We start from the raw sequence: 19,998 nt of genomic DNA on the forward strand, positions 1-19,998 counted from the left end.
CTGGGTCTCTACCTTCCACAACTTCCCTCCACTTTAAGTGATTTGATCCATTTATTTTTTTTAAATACAAACACAGCTTTAAAAAGTAAATAAGCAAAAACAGAAATTGAAAAAGGAAAAAAAAACTTACTCTGTGATGCAGAGGTGAGTTTGTTCCATATCGAAAGCTCTTTGCTGTCTTTCTGTGGACGATACTGGAAAAAAAAAGGTTTTAGTATAAATATTGTAATGATTAATCAAGTAAAACATCATCATATTTTGATTATCATTAGCAGAAGCAGTTAGTATGAGAAGGAAAGAGTGGAGAATATTTGGCTTAAAAAATATACATGGTGTAGTAACGCCTTGTCTCGTTCGCATGCGTAGTCATCAATATCCAAGTTTGGCGCCGATATTCATTCTCTTTCTCGGTCAGCCGGCCATGAGCATGGACGGGTCAAGCTTTCTCTCCAGCATTCCAACGTCTCAGCAACCATGCCTATTTCCTACATAAATAAATATTGTTGTGTTGATAGTTCAGAGTCAGCGTTACGTTGTTTCTTTTTGAATTTAATATAGGAAAGCGGGTATACACCTAATGGTGTATAACCACTTTCCTATAATGGAAATATAATTGATCTTTGATATTGTTTGATTGATCCCTAGCTGGTGACCACAGGTGGAGGCTGTCCTTTCAACCAATATGCTACTGTGGGTGCTGCTGGATAATGGACTCTGGTGATGATGTTATTCCATGCTTTCTGATCCATGGCATTGACCTTAGCATGCTCAAGGTCAAGGTACTGCAACTTCAGGTCTTCTTCAATTTGTTTCACCCATGTATTTGGTGCGCTGGAAATCTAACAAGTGATATTAGCTGTCATTTTATAACTGCTATCAGTACAGATACCTAAAGTTAATAGAGATTCTTAAATATTGATACAGTTTCATCCACTTTTGTGGTGTAAGTATATCATCATCCTCATCATCATTTAACGTCCACTTTCCATCAGGTCCATTCATTCAACTAAAAATTCTTCAAGGCTATGCTCCAACATGGCCACAGTCTAATGACTGAAATGAGTAAACGATAGTCTAGGATGTCCATGTGAGTATCAGCCACACCATCCCAGATATGGGAGTAGTTGTCTGCTGAAGTTTTACAATGCTGCTATTAGCAATGCTAAGATACTGGATGGATCTGTTCAATCTGAACATAAAAAAAGGTAGAATATTTAGGCCAGATCTGGTCAGTTTAAATGCTAAAAGGTTAACTATACATTGACTAAGCCATATTCCACTCCACTACATATTTTAAGAATTTCAGCAGTAATCCCTAATGGACCAGGGGCTTTCCTGTTTTCATATCCTTAATTGCCTTATATATTATACTGCTGTTGACTAGGATAGTTGGTCTCTCTGTTGGGTCCACATTGGGAAGATCCTGTTTCTCTCAGATATTCTCCATGGTTAACAGCCTTCCATTGAAGTATTTCCATGCTTCTTTCTTTTCAGAAACAGAAAGTGAAAGTGTACCATTATCTATCCACACATTCATTTCTCTGATACACTGTCTTGCAATCTGAAGCATTTGCTCCTCATGCTGGAAAACATTGGCAAATTTCTTCCTTTCTACTTATCCATTTACTATGTAAACCTGTCACTTAGCTTCCCTTTTTGCTGTCTGGTATACTTCTCTGCTACCTGCATTCTTTCAATCCTTCCAGGCCTGCCTTTTCACTTTTATAGTTCTGTCTATTTCACTGTTCTACCACATCACCTTCTTCCAGCTGGAACTTTGCACCAGCCACATAGGTGCTATCAAAAAGTTCCCAGACAGATAGCAGCACACGGTTGAGTGCACAGTGAGAGCTAGCAGTGACCTTCATGAGGCAGTGTGCCGAGTGACATTGCTGTGTTTACTTTGCAAGTTGTGAAATTTGTGTTTTTGTTATAATGTGTATGCAGTAGTCTGCAAGTTTGTCATGGACAGGAACAAAAAGCCAACATGAAATTTTGCTACAGAGATACTGAGCATACTTCGGCAAGCTTACAGTGACGAGGTAATGGCTCATACACAATGTTTTTGAGTGGTACAGGTGCTTCAAAAGAAGAACATCCCTGGAAGACAATGAGCAATCTGGAAGACTTGCTGTGAGCATCACCCCTGGAAATGTGGTATTGTGCATCAAGAATTCATCCTCTGGGGCCAGACTGTCAATTGAGAGTTCTACTGCAACGTTTTGAAGCATTTGAGAGAGGACATTCAGCAAAATGACCAGATCTATGGAGCTCAAAGAACTGGATTCTTCACAACGACAATGTACCCTGTCACTCAGCTCTCCCCACTCATGAGTTTCTCCCTAAAAACAACATAGTATCGCTTCCGCATCTGCCCTATTTGCCAAATTTAGCAGTGGACTTCCATCTCTTCCCCAAGATGAAACTGCAGCTCAAAGGTCGCCATTTTAACACAGCTATTGAGATCCAGAGCAAATTGCAGAATGTTTTAAACTCACTCATAGAAAACTTCCAGGCCAAATTTCAAAAGCTGGACCAGTGTATTGCTGCACAAGGTAATTATTTTGAAGGAGATGACGTTAAAACTTAGTTCAATGAATTATTTTTTATTAAACATAACTAGCCCTGGAACTTTTTGAAACCACCTCCTATGTGGTCTGTAGCTCCCACAAGACCTTCTACTTGTCCTCTATGTTATATATCTTTAACACCTTCTTTTCAACAAAAGCTTCAGTTAAAATATCTTTAAATGTCTTACTATTTGCAAGGTCTATGAGTTTCCATGCCTTTCTTTTCCAGACTGGTTTGTTTCTCTTAATCCTTCTAGCTCTAATTTTGAAGTCACTAACCATTAACCTATGCTGGGTAGTACATTCCTTGCCTGGGAAAAATTTTGCGTGCATTTCTAAGCATTTGTGTATCCTGTCTTCTAATGGTCAATCTGGTTTATATGCACATTAAATTGATAGATGATCAGGTGCCTGGTTGGTTTCCAGAAGTTAGTGTTGTAGATCATCAAGTCAGAGTGCTGCCCAACATAACCATTAAAGTCACTAGCCACAATAAGAAAGTTACTGTCAATCATCATCAAAGTATTCTGCACCTAAAAACTGGAATATATACGGTAAACTAAAATATAGTGAATTAATGATGAGGTACCAGAGCAAAGGTTAAAATATGATACACTTTCAAAAGCAAAGGATTCTTATCTCAAAGTAAAAGAGCCAATTCGCAGAATTCTGCAAAAATTATGAGGTCAGCTTTGGCTAAAATTTTGCTAAATCTAAGCCGCGATTACTTCTTTGTCTACCTCATAAAAAATTATTATTCTGGTATTTGAACTCGTAAGAAATAATAATTGAACAATTTCTATTATTTTACTTCACCAAGGAACCTCTTTCCGATTGCTTAACTTTTGGAAATAGCAACCAAACCTTCCTGGAATTAGCCAGTCTGAATACAAAAAAAAAAAAAAAAATCCTAAACAAACTGATGCCTGTACTCGGTCGAATGAAAAAAATCCCCTAAACTAAACAAACTAACCACAGCACAATATCCTGCTTGACAAGAAAGAAAAAAAAACTCAAAAACTTCCACGGCGCCAAACAAATTACCCAAAAGTTTGTATTGTGAAAGTAGACACTACAGCAAAAGGAACCATATGTTTAGCTGTGCCTCACAGTTCATGTTGAAATTATACTAAGTCAATCTTACTTTTCATTCTCCTAGAGTCGATGAAATTAGTAGCAGTGAGATACCGAGTCAAATATACAAATTCTACAAAACTGTTTTTATGCTTAGTTTAATAAAATTTAGTCCCAAGTCAGCTCTTGGGGTGAATCACAACAATCATAGACCAGCTTTTTGTTATAACCATGACAATATTGTCCAATACATCTTTCTTTTTAAGATGAAATGGGGTTATCTGAGATAGACCTAGCTACTATTTCTACTAGATCAAGCAACCAAGTAGAGGTTCCTTGGTTGGCTCGTCCAGCAGAATTTTTGCTAATGTTTAGTCCTAATTGAACGCGGATCAGTAGACTTATGATCAAAGACGTCCCATTAGTCTTTTTTTTAGGGGTATATAAAACTCAATGTGTCCTTCCTCTTCAAAGGCGATAGGGTGTGGTTCGAAGGGTATTTGGCTGTCATTTCTAGCTGCTCGAGATTCCTTATTATTATTAATGAATCACCACTGGGTCGCGGGCGCCTCATTAGAGTCCCTAATGCCCTTGAGAAAAGCATGATTGCCACACATACTCATTAATCAGTTGTTGTAAATGTCTGTCAGGAACGGTTACTGTTGTTGTTCGTTAATAATAATAATAATAATAATAATTAGGCAAATACATATGTAAACAACGTGAATATGAGATGTTTATTGTATTGTGTGAAGCCAGCATTTAAAACTAAAGTTATGAAATAAGGTTTAAATTAGTTACGATGGTGGTAATAAGAGGAAATGTATCTGTAGTTTAAGAAGAGCAATGCAACAAAATAAATACTTCACATAAACACTACTTCGGGAATATAGAGGGTCTATATTAAAACCAACAATTTCCCTTAATTTACACAGAAACGTAGCTAAAAGTAATATTTAGAAGGAACAATATATACACATATTTATAACTTTAGCTTTTTGACACTATACGTTTTCGAAGATCTCAACGTTCCATAAAATACTATGCAAGCATGGTAAAATAAACGTTCTTATTGTAATGGGGGAAAAGGAATACTTAAAAACCAAATTCAATATATAGATATATATATTTAGTGAATTACTATATATCTTAAAGGTTATATTCAATAGGTTTCTATAAAAATAATATACATAGATGGCAATTTTTAATCATCATATTCCGAATTACCAGGAAATTCGTTGGAACATTTATTTTTAAGAATCAAAATAATGCATGATTTTAAGAAGTTAATTTACTGTTGTGTCATGTCGAATAAGAGACGTGATTAAGAAACACTTAACTCAGCAATTAACACGCGTCCGATTGACAACGAGGAGTACTTGAAAACAAAAATATTGATGAATAAACAAAAAAAAATCAAACAGTTCTGTTAGAAGTAGTGACAAAAACACAATTAAGACAAACTACAAAGATACGAAAATGATGGCTTATAAAAAAAAACCTGCCAACTTAACCAAAGCAGACACGTAGAAGCAACACTTTGAAGCTTATATACAACAAAAAATATCCATCAGTATTCAAGTGAAATGAAAAATTAATACTAAAACAAAAGTATACGTTAAAATAAATATTTACAAATGGTTCTGCATCCACTTTCCATTCGGCATGTACAGTGAGATTGTAGAGAATGTTTTCTTCATTCGACTCGTCCTCCGCAGGCGCCATTTTAACTACGTCCTTCGCCTTGGCTACTTTGCTCAGGCCTTCACCTCTCTAAAAGCAAACTATTCGTTGATTCAATTTGATTCGTTGGCTTGATACACTTCTTAATAAACCATCAAAACTTTCTTCTTTCAATTGTAGATGTCTTCACATACTTACAATTAATATTTGTTAGAAAGTAATGAGTTATCTCACACTAATTTATGGATCAACATATAAACTATAAATAAGGATTTTATATTCAGACTTGAAAGCAACTATTGGAAGATTCGGCAAAGCAACCCTGTCATAGGTTTCTCATTGCCATTTTAATGTCTTGTAGAACTCATGAAGGCGGTGAGCTGGCAGAATCGTGAGCACGCCGGGCAAATGCTTAGCCGTATTTCGTTCGTCTTTACGTTCTAAGTTCAAATTCTGCCGAGGTTGACTTTGCCTTTCATCGTGTCGAATTCGATAAAATAAGTACCGGTTGGGTACTGGTGTCGATGTAATCGATTTGCCCTTACCCCAAAATTGCTGGGCCCTATACTAAAATTTGAAACCAATATATCTTGTAGAACCGTTGAGCAATGAGTTAACATATTTCAAAATGATAAAGATAATTGAAGAGAATCCACGAGAAGAGATTATTGACAGTTTTATGCCAAAATCTCCACCAATTTTCTTAATCCCAAATCATTTTGATCAATAAGTTGTCATACAAATTAGGGTTAATTTTAGGGATCTAATTCCAATTCGCCATCTCTCTCTCTCTCACCAATCAGAAAGCTATGATTGGCCGAACAGGCTCCATCTACTACGTCCGTTTGTCACTTATATAACGTAGCTGCGGACATGTTTAATTGAGTTCCTTTATTTCGTTTCTCTAAGGGCTCCTGGCTGGTAGTTCGGTTCTATCACGTTTGCGCTGGCACACAAGAACAATTCTTCCATTTGCGCCGGCAGGATCGATCAAACTCAATGCTGTCATCTCTCATCTTTTCTAGACACACTTCTATCAAGTCTCTTTCTATATACACAAAGTACATCTAATGTCTTCACGCATTCATTCACACTATAGATATCTCTATAAAACACAACTTCTTTACAAAATTCCTATACAAGACACTAACGTTGTATGTAACCCACTACTGTGAATTAACCTTGCTATTGAACAAGTTGAATTTTGTCCGTCTATCTCCGTATACCGGTGGTTGGTATACGAAGTCCGGACGTCTGTCTCTGTATACCAATTACTATTGAATGAACACACAGACATAGTTGTCGACAAGCTGCCACCGCCGACGTGTGAACACTCCATTGGGCTATAGCTACACATTAGCTACGAAGATAGTGAACTCACCATACTAGTAACCCCTTCACTAGACTGGGGATACCTGCGCTACAAACAATAAATATGGCAAAAATTTAACGTTAAATCGCGCCAGGGGACAGAAGAGCTAAATACCAAAACCTTTCCTGATAAAGAATACACTACGCAACATAGATTAGAAGCTATTTGGCTCTAGGGTAAGCTAGGCAGACACTGAAACGAAAGCCGAGAGGGAGAATGAAAACAACCATCGTCATTTAAAATCTGTTTTCCATGCTGATATGGATTAGACGGTTTGAAGGATCTTTGGTTCGATAATTATAATTACCATTAGTATACAGACAGTGATTCAACAGGTGGTTTGGCAGAAATTATCAAATCGTTGTGTAAATTACCTTTTCAACATTTTGTTACTGTCCTTTACGCCCTAAATTTAAATTCCTTTAACCTTTTGAGGTCGATAAAATATAATATCGGTGAAGTGGATGTATTTTCTTATACATCCAAAATGTAAGAGAAAACATTTTTATCTTCAAAAAGGCATTTAACTCCTTTATATTTGTATTACTTTGCATTGATGTGGTGGGTTAATTACATATTATTATTTCAAGAACGCAATCTTGAGCAACTTCTTCATTAAAGTAATAAACTACAAAACCGAATTAATGTCGTGTAGACACTAGAAACACTTGCACGGACCATCTGATGGAGAGAACTTATGATAATTCTATCTTCATAAATTGCAACTTCGTCAGTTGTATATATTAATAATTGCAGAGTGGTGTTAGTTAGCTAAGAACTGGATTATTTGGTTTGGTTGCCTGATGTTCCCAAATAAAATTAATCCCAATATTTAGATTTTATTAACGTGTTTATTTACGGATTGACGTTACAATTGTTACTTTGCATAAACTGTTATATTGAGGTAAAAATTCTATGTTCGTGCTTAGTGAGAGGTGATCTTTTTAATTTGAGCTCGGAAAAACATAGCTACCGGCTAATCAGGAAAACATCTGCTTTGCATTACCCACGCACCTCGATTTATAACTTATAAATAAACTATAACTATAAATGGAATTTTCCATTAATCATGCCATCAGCTACAAATGCACCAGAACAATAATTTGCTGAAACATGGACTATGATCACCTAATAAGAACAGTTACCAACAAATATGTTTTATATGCTTTTCCTGTTACTGGACCATCGGAGTTTCCAATGCTGAGTGCGGCGATAGCAGAATTAATGATATTCACTGAATTGTTAAAGCATTGAATGACCAGGTTTAGGTATACTCGTTTTGATAATATCTACCAAATGGGCCACATTTTTAGTAATGTTTGTTACAATGTAAACTTTACCTCATGTAAAAGATTCCAAGGAATTAAGAATAAAATTGTTAAATCTGCTTGACCACCAACAGTTTAGTGGATCTTAGTCATTGATTAATCGTCGGTAGTACATGATAATAGGTAGACTGCATGTAAAGGCGAGAATGAGCACGCTTATATTTTAGTGTTCATATATTTTTATTGACCCGGAACGTTTGCTTTTACATATGCATAAATATTTGATTTAAAGGAACAATATTCAGCTTCTAACGAATGGAACAGTCAAAGTCTTCTGTAATACAATATACTGGATAATTATATAAAAGCAGTTCATAGTTATTGAAGGTAAGAAAAGTAGAAAGCGTGAGAACTACATGTAGGTAAAGTGTGCATGATTTGGCATAACAAACCAAGGTTGGTACCTTTTGCTGAACATGACAGAAGCATGCTGAGTAAAGAATAGTAAAAGAGCGTGAAAGACCATCTCACGAGACAAAGCGACATGGCTCTAAAATGACTCTGGATAGGAATCAGTTCGTCAGCTTTTATAACTCAACGATGTTCTAGAAGGTTCGACCAGACTATTTGGTGAGATGATTTCAGCTCACTAGATTTCACACCAGCCAACTTGATTAGTTGATCCATGTTTGCGAAGGCATTTATGCCTTTGATGGTGACACAATTATTCTTGCTTTTTATGGCAGTATATATGTTAAGCCGTGGTCTTGAGCTCGGAAACTTGAACGTGTTGGTTCGAAACTAAGCTGGAACGTGCAGTATGCCAATTTAAAATGTTTGATGAAAGCTGGGCATTGATGGCTTGGTAGTTAATATTATAAACCCATAGTGTGACAGACTCTGTATTTATTTTGTATTTAAAAAAATGTACAACATTATCTGGTGGATAATTTGAAGGATCGTACAATAAATTTCCTTTGGTAAGGGCACAACAAAAATACATCAATTTAGGATCTAACAGGTTAAAGGCAATGCTAGGATACAGAATTTCTGGAATATGTAAAGCGGGTACTTGTAACCATTGATATAATCAGAAACATATTCAATAACTGAGCAGTCAGTTTTGTTGTCGGTAATACCTTTATCTTTTGAACACCAATTGTGTTTCAATAATGTTGTTGTTGCTCTTTTATCTTCATATCTAAAAGTATGTGTATGTTTATTATATCTGTGTAGCGGAAGGAGTAGCGAAATGTAATGTTGTTGATGGTTCAATGTACGTCGTCGGGAGTAGCAAATGAAAGTAGGCGTGTTGGACTGACATAAGAGGAAAACAAATGAAGAATAAGAGGAATGCAATTTTCACAATTATTTAGTTAAAAGTTGCATTTACGAGTTGGATAGAGAAAGCTTGATTTGAAATATGAACAAATCTACCGCTACATCAACTACTTCGAGTATATGAAATATAAACGGAGGAAAGGGAATGTTAATGGCACAAGATAGTACACTCATATTTTGTGTCTGTGTGCGTTTGTCATTTGGTCTTGTATCGTTTTTCTATCTCGTCTTGTTCGTGTCTACAACAGCTACCGTCTTGTGTCGCCGGTCACTGCTTGTTCATCTTTGGCTATGTGGCTAACTGTTTGCTATCTGGCTCTCTGGCGTGTGTCCAAGGAAACCGTATTTATAATGGTCATCCTAGCTAGTAGGATGGATATACCATAGGAGTAGCTTGTACTTATTAAGGCCACCTGTTGTCCAGTTGAACTTTCCGTGACACAGCCAGAGAATTTCGTTCGCACCTGTTCGGCCAGTGGTGGATCGTGCGAGTAGGAATTCTTAGACGTGGTTTCGAATCTCAGCCTGGAAAATGAAACGTAGCTTCCACATCTGGATTTAAAGGAGTTCTGGGTAAAGTCTCAGCACTTCGTGTCATTGTTGTTATTGGTGAAAACCTTCGAACAGTATACAACATTGTTGTTATTGGTGAAAACCTTCGCACAGTATACAACACTTTTCCTTGCTGTTATGTTCATTGAAATCTGTTCCATTAATTTATTGGGATGTATACTTATAAATATAAACGGTGCAGGTTAATAAAATATTTGTAAACTCAAATTTTAGTGTTGTTATTTTCTTCGCATATATCTTATCGACGCTCAGTGCACACATTGCAGACAACAAAGGGATCGTTTTGGTAGACTCCCCAGGCATAAAGAATGCATTGATCGCTAAGTGAGATATGAAAGGGCTCCTATTAAGCCTACCAGTAAAATGGTAAAGCCTTTGAGCACCCTACTTTCAGTGAGCTGAGGAAGATATCGCGACTGGTTGAATTTTAAACATTTTTAAAAATCAAGTTTGAGAACTGCCCTGGGGACCTCACAAATAGTGCTCACGAATATCCTCGTGGCATACTCAATTGCTTCACACCCCCGCCCCCGAACTAAAGGCTTGAGTTCCGAAGAGAGACGGTCGCCTCCAATCACACCCAACTGTTAAGAGTAGATATAATCAGTAAGCTTAAGGAGACCTAGCAGACGTATAAAGGGGAGAATACTCTCAAATAAATTTGTTCTTGAACTGTGTGAAACATTCAAAAATCAACTCCAGCCGACCACAAGATGTCATCGTCAAGATGATTGATGAGAGTGGGCCAAGTCCAACAGGAAATAATGTGATCGACTTCTTGTTATTATTTGGGGATAAAGATTGGTCTTAAATTAGTCAATAGTTCGAGCTAGATGGAAGCTTCTCTCTCAAATTATTCGAGAGATTCGGTATAGCTCGGAATAGAAATGGAAAGAACATGGACTATCCCTTAGATATCACATCCATCGATTTCTTGGGATTTGGTACCTGACTCACATTTGTGGCGGTATCTTTTGTATTTGCCCTCACTCCATTTGAGATCAAGAAACCGTTAGTGAGGTTTCATACAATTTGAATTGGGCATACATCCACATATGTGCCCATCTGACTTTGTTGCCTCATAAATTCCAGAAAAAGTGGATATTTTTCAATGAAATTCTTTACAAATACACTTCAGGTGGTGTAGATTCCGATTATATTGGAATTTGCGTTGAATTTTTTTTCCGAGAGTGGTGTGAGGAGTTTCGGAAAATCCACACGATTCGGCTTTGTTACCTCATAACTTTCGTAAAATGGGTATTTTTTAATGAAATTTTCTACAAATATCTACGATTGTATTAGTATTAATGTGGGGGAAAAATTGGTGAGCACGTACACACACACACATATACTAATACATCCATTTTTGTTCCAAATTTCCAGTTTCATTTTGTATATATGTGTGATGTGTGTCATATTAAATTCTGATATGATCGTAATCTACACTCTCTGAAAGGTATCTATATAAAATTTCGTTGAAAAATACCAAATCTTCAGAAAGTTATGAGGAAACAAACCTAACTCATGTGAATTTTCAGAAATTCCTCACCCAATCACGATTTTTTTTTTTTTTTGTTTTTCACAACAAATTCCAATATAATCGGAATCTACATCATCTGGAGTGTATTTGTCGTAAATTTCATAGAAAATATCCATGTTTCTGGACGTTATGTGACAACAAAGTCGAGGGGTGGGAGCACACTTGTGGAGCTATACCTTGAAATGTATCAAATTATTTTACCATACTAATTATCTCTCCGATTCTCTTCAAATAGAATGAGGATGAGAATTTATCCGTGTTCCGTGTACTCTGTCGTCTTTGGTAATCTGTTATCCATTATTAGTTCGATGCTGAAACTTAATTTTGTGTATGAAATATAAGACAGGTTATCTATTCAGGTTTACTTTCCTACTTGTTTTAAATTTCAAACCCACTCCATTTATTGCTTTCATATTTTGGCACAAGACCAGCAATTTCGGGGGAAGGGGAAAGTCGATTACATCAACCATAGTACTCAACTGGTACTTATTTTACCGACCCCGAAAGGATGAAAGGTAAAGTCGACCTCAACAAAATTTGAACTCTGAACGTAAAAACGACGAAATGACGCTAAACATTTTGTCCGGTGTGCTAACGATACCCAGTACATATATTTCTCTCTTTATTGCCCACAGGGGGCTAAACACACAGGGATTAAGTCGATTACATCGACCTCAGTGCGTAAATGGTACTTATTTAATCGACCCCGAAAGGATGAAAGTTGACCTCGACGGAATTTGAACTCAGAACGTTACGGCAAACGAAATAACGCCAAGCATTTCGCACAGCGTGCTAACGATTCTGCCAGCTTGCCGTCCTACCCAGTTACATATATTAGCATATTCGCCAACCTGATACAGATCGCAAGTGTTGAGGGCGAGTGCATCGTCTTTTTTCTCGTGATTAAATTTTAATTAAATGAATAGTGTTCGAGTTGGAATACGAAAGGTATTAAGGAATTTTTTCGGTTTAAGACCTCAAAATGAAAGTAGAAAATGATCGTAAGCAATCGACATTAAAAAACTGAAATTTGGTAAAAAAAAATTAAAAAATTAAAAAAAACTTTTCAGTTTAATTCTCAGAATCTCTGTAATTTCAAGCGTAGAATCTCCACCACTACACCAATTTTTTTTTTTTTTTTGAAAAAAAGTTAAAAACGAAAAATTGGGAGGCGGGGCGGAGGAACTGAAAATTAAGAATGCAGGGTTTTTTTAATTCAAAATTGTAATCGCCGTAGTTAACAGGAATCTGATGAAATTCTTGATAAAAAAAAAAGGAGAGAAAGAGAGAGAGAGAGAGAGAGACTGTTCGACACATCCGATGTCAATATTTCCACTTTTATTATTATCACAATAATATCGATGTCCGTATTTATATATTCATCACATATATTAAGTCTTCATATTTTATTGTTAAATATACTGAAACCCGGTTTGGGAAAACGGAAGTCTCAGTCACATGACGCGCAACTGGAGTAATTGCTCCAACTTCCGTTACATGAAGGTTGTAACTGAACGTTTGTGGAGTGCGGTTTAATTTTCTTGCGCGAAATCAAAAATGAGTTTGCTGAAGATTTTACGGCCTCAGTATTTGCTGTCTAAACGCTACGGAGTCAGTATTACTTTATTTCTTCTCTTTCTTTTCCTATACTTTCAGATTTTCCTTTCCTTTTTTTTTTATAGAGTTTTAGTTTTACCGGCACTCGGCAACACGTTGCTTCCTTCGTTTAAAGTTGTTTCGTTAGTTTATTTCAAACTAAAACCTAATCATTTATTAAATTGTCTATATAATTAATTATGAACAATTACTCTTCACTCATTTATTATTCTTTCTCTTTTTCACATCAATATTTCCAGCTGTTTTATCTAGTCTTATTTTAATCTATCGAATTGGCCATTGAAAGATTTACTATTATTATTGGTTGTTTTACCTCAGGACAGCTCTGATCAAGCAGTTCTATAAAATGTATAACAACCATGATTGCCCCTTTTTAATACAATAATATCTAGAAGACATTATCCAATGTCTTTTTTTGAAACGGTGGGGGTGTAACTTGGCTGTCGTTTCTAGCATATCGAGTTTCTAAGACTTCGTTTGCACATCATGTTAACATTGAATATTTAACTTGGAAAAGCTGTTAGAGAAAGTCTAGAATTCGAGAGTTAGGGATGTCGATTTAAGGACAATCATGTTAATTAATTGGACTGGGTTTAGTTGTATACATTTTAATTCGTGTTGTCATCAAAGAAAATATTCTACTCGTGGTATAAATATATCGTTACAGCATAAACTGCCGAAATACTTGTTCATTTCATTTTAACGTTCCTAATTCTCTGAATGTTGCATCATCTCATTTCTTCAATTTTTCATAAATCGAACAAATTGAGTTCCAACAAAAACGTTAGAGCGTCGAGCAGAATGCTATGCAGTATTTGTACCAGCTTCTTACAGTCTGAGTTTAAACCTTACTGAGGTCAACTTTGCCTTTCATCTTTGCTTTCATCTTTCTGAGGTCGAATAAAGTACTAGGATCGCTCTCCTTAAATTTCAGGCTTTGTTCCAATATTAGAAACATTGCTTTTATCCCGCTGAGGTCGATAAAATAAGTACCATGTACAGCATAACTACAGGGTTTTACCCCCCAGACTTTGGGAGGTCGTAACTTTCAGAAAAATGAATATTTTTTAATGAAATTTTCTATTCATATAGTATTTACTATGTAGAATCCGAATATACAAAAATTTCCGGTGAAAGTGTTTTGGAATGGGGGTGGGGGACAATTTTTTGGGGGTAAAACCCTGTAGTTATGCCCCATGTACTGGATCGATATAATCGATTATTCTTTCTACCCGTTAATATTTCTAGCATTGTACTTGTGTTAGAAATTATTATCGCTTGTTGTAGTGCAACAGTAAATCCTCGATGAGAAAATTTCTAGTTGAAGCTGTTCCTCTTCAATCATTTCACAAATCCCGATCTCACTCTTCTAAAACTTGGATTTATAACAAATTAAGGAATACATTTTATTAGCATTATGTTTTGATTTTTGTTAATAACTAATGAATGTTCTACATTTGCGGACCAAGCTATCGTTAGTAGCTATAGCTTCAAGCAACTACCACCACCACCACCACCAATTTGGCTTAATCTTTCTTTGCCTTACTATGTGTGTGTGTGTTATGTAAGATAAAGTTATTGACAATATTAAGCGAGTACTGTAGGCGTGTAATGCAGCTGACCGTGCCGATAATTCAGTTTCAATTCCTTGTGTAGCCTTTTCATTTCTCACATCGCTAATGCCCTTGAGAAAGGCACTCATGTCAAACTCGTTTTCCTTTTCTATTTTTTTAAATCTCTGAGTCCATGCTTGTGTAAGATATAAATGAAAATATTGGTGAGCCGAAATAATGACTCGATGTTACACTTATATAAGCTTTGATATTAATGAAGAAATCAAAAAATTAACTAATTTTCGTATTAAGAATTTTATTCAACATTTTAATAACAAAATCCACTGGTTACGAAGTGATGTGTTTCTGTTCGTGTAGTTCAAAGAAAACTAACACTGACATCGAGGAGAAATCACGTGTTGATATACTTGCAGTTGTTTGATCCCTTATAATTAGATATCTTTTTACGTACGAAAGTAGATTGGACGAATCTGGTAACATTTTCACACAGCATTGCCAAAATCATAACGAATATTTTATATATTTTTGTATTGTCCTTCTGATTGACTGCGACAAGTTCAATGAATGATGTCATGTTACTACTACTAATTTATGCTGATAATGTAGTTTCCATTTAGCCGAAATCTCTTGATAATTTTGGATCCCACTCTCCTATTCTTTTTTTTTTTTCTTTTTTCCTTCTTACACAGGCATGAAATGCTTTTGTTTAAATATATTTCTGTCTGTATGTTGGACGGCCCTTCGGAGGGCTAACTGGTTTTACTGGTTTAATGCCCTTTCCTTACGCCAAATATTCAATTGTTATGTAGAAATTACTGGTCAAACAATTTGCAACAGACACTTTAGGAAACCAGCTAACTTCCCCCACCGCCTCCCAGTCTGACACAGAGATTACATCCTCACTAGCAAACGGGACAGAAGGGTTAAATACCAACACATTTCCGGATGAAGGATGCACTACGCAACATAGATTAGTGGCTAGTTGGCTTCAGAGTCAGCAAGGCAGATAGAAACGAAAGCCGACATGGAGAAGGAAAATAATCATCATGATTTAACGTCTGTTTTCCACGTTGGCATGGGTTAGACGGCTTGGAGGATCCAGCGAGCCACAGGGTTGTGTCGAGTTCCCGTATCAGCTTTGACATGGTTTCTATGGCTGGATAAAGAGGAGCAGGTGACTTTATACCAAAATATGGAAACTAAAAGATCCTGCAGTTGAGAACAGATTTAAAGAAATTCTAATTCATGCATATGGGTGAAAGGAGGAAGATTTAGAAACTTGTAGTATAGATGACAAGTGGAAACTCCTGTGAATCCCATGAAATAACCTCCTTAGAGTTACAGATCACATGTGGCTGGAGCAAAGTCCCAGCCAAACCTGAATGCCATGTGGTGTTGGAATGATACAGTTGATGAAGCAGTAAAGGTTAAGAGATGAGCATTACCTGATGGCTAGAAGAGTTACTAAGTTACAGGTGCAAATGGCTAAAGGTAACGTAGTAAGGAAGAGGTTTGTACATATCCTGCAGAGATGTGAAGTATTTAGGATTGTGACTGTGAGAGAAAATTGAAATGTCATTGGTGAGAAGAGAACTCAAAATGATGAAGGCATACTTGTCATTGATGTTGAACACAAGGAAGTGGCATGGAAATGCTTTTATAAGAGGCTGCTGAATGTGGAGAACACATAGAATTAAGAAGGGCTACTTCCTGCTCAAGTTGACAGCAGCAGGGCAGACAAAGTAATCAAGGAAAGCCACATGTCCATTGGGGATAATTGCAGAGATGTTCAAAATGTCTGGTGAAGTAGGATATGTGATTATTACCTTGATAGTTGTGTCATACTCAATGACTGGTGTAGCAATATCATCATTAACGACTTCAAAGGCAAAGGTGATACTAGATCAGGTTATGAAGGTCACAAGGAAAGTTGTAGCACATCTGATTCCTGACAGAGTAGACCTAGAGAAGGTGTTTGACAGAGTACCACATTCAGTAATTTGGAGGTCACTGAAGACACTAGGTGTAGATGAATGGCCTGAGAGGGTTGTACAAGCTTTGTACTTAGATGCAATCAGTGAAGTGAATTAGGAATTTTAGTGATGAACTTAGCATGCAAGTAAGAGTTCATTAAGATTCAGTCCTCTCCTATTCATCATAGTCCTACGGGCATCAACAGTGAAGTTAAGACTGACTGTTCATATTAACACCTATTTGCCAATGATCTAGTTTTTATAGTTAAATCTACAGAGGAATTAGAGAAGAAAATCAGGTTAGGAAACTAAACCAAAAATTAAGGGGTTTTAAGATAAATTTAGCAAAGATTAAAGTTTTTATAAGAAAGAAGACAGGATCCTGGCATCATCGGGGAAGTGGCCTTCTTTGATATACAGGAAAGATATATGTATGAACTCCATAAGCTGTACCCTGTGTAAGCTTGGATATACAGGTGTTGTGGAATCACTGGCAGACTATCAGAGAACATAAGCTTTGTATGTGATAGATGCATAGGAACAGTACATGCTATGAGCACACTAGAAATAGTAAGTGAGGTGGTTAGATGGTTGCTTTAAAAATATGAAGAACAGGTTGGAGAAAATTCAGGGCACTAATACTGCTATTGGCAACAAAGCTGATTTTCCTCAGAAGGCAGATTGTGTGACACTTGTGTTAAAACTGCAATAAATGTTATCAGCCTTTGTGAAATGAAGTAACTACAAATGGACAAAACCTTGCTTACATGTATGTAAGGGAAATTAAGTGTTTTTTGCCAATAAACACACCATATCTACTTAATGTGTGGAAGAACTAAGGCAGCGAGCTGGCAGAAACGTTAGCATGCCAGGTGAAATGCTTAGTGGAATTTCGTCTGTTTTTACATTCTGAGTTCAAATTCCTTCGAGGTTGATTTTGCCTTTCATCTTTTCGGGGTCGATAAATTAAGTACCAGTTGTGTACTGGGGTTGATCTAATTGACCGGTCTCCTCCCCAAAAATTCTGCCTAGAGTAGAAAAGAATGTGTGGAAGAACTTAATATCTTTTTCATTTGGTCATTACACATTCAATATTAATAATAATGTTAACCCTCTAGTGTTCAGATGACTTTGTCGAATGTAATGCTTATTTAATTTCATTGTTTTGAATTAGTTGTGCATTATCTTGTTGCTTTAAGATTTTTGATGTTGTGATTGTTTATTTTTAGAATGACATTGTAAGGTAGGTTGAAAAGGCTGGATCTGACCAATGAACATAAAGCAGATAGAATATTTGAGCCAGAAATGCTAAAGGGTTAAGGTAGCAGATTGGCAGAATCAGTGGTGACAGACAAATTGCCTTGCAGTATTCACTGTATTTTGTGAAATGGCAGGCTCATGTATGGCATACTTTGGATCCTCTTCAAAAAATTCAATATACATTCTAGATGGAAATTATTTTTTTTTAATACTTACATGAATACCTAAACTTTGTGAAAAATGAATCAATACAATTCTTATAAATGTTCAAGATTTACAGCTTAAATATTTCATAATTTGTGTGTCTGTCACATTACCTCACCTGAAAATGGCCTATATATATATATATATAAAATCAACAACACAGTGTATGTGCTTTCTTTGTTCACCAGTAGGCTGCATTTTAGCAAAATACATACTTTATGTGTGGTTGATAATGTTTACAACTCTAGTGCTACTTCTAATTCATATTAGGCGTGGCTGTATGATAAGAAGCTTCCTTCCCAACCACATGAATCTGGGTTTAGTCCTACTGTGTTGCACTGTGGGCAAGTGTCTTCTGCTATAGCTTCGGGCCAATTAAAGCCTTGCAAGTGGATTTGGTTGACAGAAACTGAAGGGAGCCCGTCGTGTGTGTGTATATATATATATATTGTTGTTGGCACTCCGTCGCTTACATCGATTGTTCCAGTTGATCTGATCAACGGAACAGCCTGCTCGTGAAATTAATGTGCGAGTAGTTGAGCACTCCACAGACACGTGTACCCTTAACGTAGTTCTCGGGGATATTCAGCGTGACATAGTGTGACAAGGTTGGCCCTTTGAAATACAGATACAACAGAAACAGGAAGAAAGAGTGAGAGAAAGTTGTGGTGAATGAGTACAGCAGGGTTCACCACCACCCCTGCCGGAGCCTCGTGGAGCTTTAGGTGTTTTTGCTGAATAAACACTCACAACGCCCGGTCTAGAAATCGAAACCATGATCCTATGACCGCGAGTCTGCTGCCCTAACCACTGCGCCATTGCGCCTCCACACACACACACACACACACACACACACACATATATATATATATATATATATATATATATATATATATATATTTATGTCTTTGTGTGGGTTTGTCCCCCCACCATCACTTGACAACCAATGTTGGTGTGTCTATGTCCCTGTAACTTAGCAGTTCAACAAAATATACCGATGGAATAAGTACTAGAATTAACAGAGAATAAATCCTGGGGTCAATTTCTTCAACTAAAGCCCTTTAAAGTGGTGCTCTAGCATGGCTGCAGTCAAATGACTGAAACAAGTAAAAGTAAAAGAATATATAGATGCAGGTTTCCTTCTTGTCTTGATATCATGTAATAGTTATGAATGAGTCTCACTGTCATACATGCAGTGTCGCTCATTTCCGATGAAGATTGACAAAAGCATCCGGTCATAGAAAATCTGCCTCAATAAACTCTGTTCAACTCATGCATGCATGGAAAAGTGGACATCAAAATGATAATGATGATGATAGTTATTTTAATTTGGCATAAAGATTTAAGATTTGTAATGTGTAAAGTTGTCTGTTCTGTGTTTTTCAATAGTCATTTAGTATTGATTTAGTAGCTGCATCATAGGGTGGATGTGGAAACAACTGTAGTTCTGTGAAGACTTTATTTTGAAAGAGTCTAGATTTATACATGTTGAGGTACTACTGCCCAAAATCATGATTGTTCCCTGTTTTGTCAACTGATGCTGACAACCACATGCATGGTTCAGTACTTGTTGCAGCTGAAAATTGTTGGAGACTTTGTATCTAAATTCTTTGACCCTTTTAATACCAACCCACCAAAACTTGTTCTATTGTACAAAACAGACTATTAAAGTTTCATATATGGATTATAAATTTCAGTCATTTTATGTAAGGACTTCATAATGAAGCTACTTCTTCATCATCATTTAACATGTTTTCCATGCTGACATAGGTTAGATGGTTTGACTGGAACTGGTAAGCCAAAAAGCTGCACCCAGTTCCAGTCGTCTGTTTTGGCTTGGTTTCCATGGCTGGATGCCCTTCTTAACACCAACCACTTTACAGAGTATACTGGGTAATTTTTTTACATGTCACCACCATTGGCAATGACCATGATTCACTTAGCTTGAT

The 19,998-nt window shown here is 36.5% G+C and overlaps 2 protein-coding genes across 3 annotated transcripts in view; one reads left to right on the plus strand and one right to left on the minus strand.

Moving 5' to 3' along the window:
• The window catches only part of LOC106878217 (NBAS subunit of NRZ tethering complex), a 132,460-nt gene extending 127,082 nt beyond the window's left edge, over positions 1–5,378 (minus strand). For both annotated transcript variants that reach the window (XM_089363670.1, XM_014927365.3), the window contains exons 1-2: positions 5,280–5,378; positions 131–194 (exon numbers count right to left, since the gene is read on the minus strand). In XM_089363670.1, coding sequence (XP_089219796.1) covers positions 131–194; positions 5,280–5,304 — 89 coding nt within the window. In that variant the 5' untranslated portion in view covers positions 5,305–5,378. The remainder of the gene's footprint in view (positions 1–130; positions 195–5,279) is intronic.
• A 7,538-nt stretch (positions 5,379–12,916) lies between these two features.
• The window catches only part of LOC106878219 (stomatin-like protein stl-1), a 36,985-nt gene continuing 29,903 nt past the window's right edge, over positions 12,917–19,998 (plus strand). The window contains exon 1 of the mRNA XM_014927370.3: positions 12,917–13,032. Within this exon, the coding sequence (XP_014782856.1) occupies positions 12,979–13,032 (54 nt within the window). The 5' untranslated portion in view covers positions 12,917–12,978. The remainder of the gene's footprint in view (positions 13,033–19,998) is intronic.

The sequence above is a fragment of the Octopus bimaculoides genome, chromosome 15, assembly GCF_046866305.1.
Source record: "Octopus bimaculoides isolate indiv1 chromosome 15, ASM4686630v1, whole genome shotgun sequence".
In the NCBI taxonomy this organism is placed as follows: domain Eukaryota; kingdom Metazoa; phylum Mollusca; class Cephalopoda; order Octopoda; family Octopodidae; genus Octopus; species Octopus bimaculoides.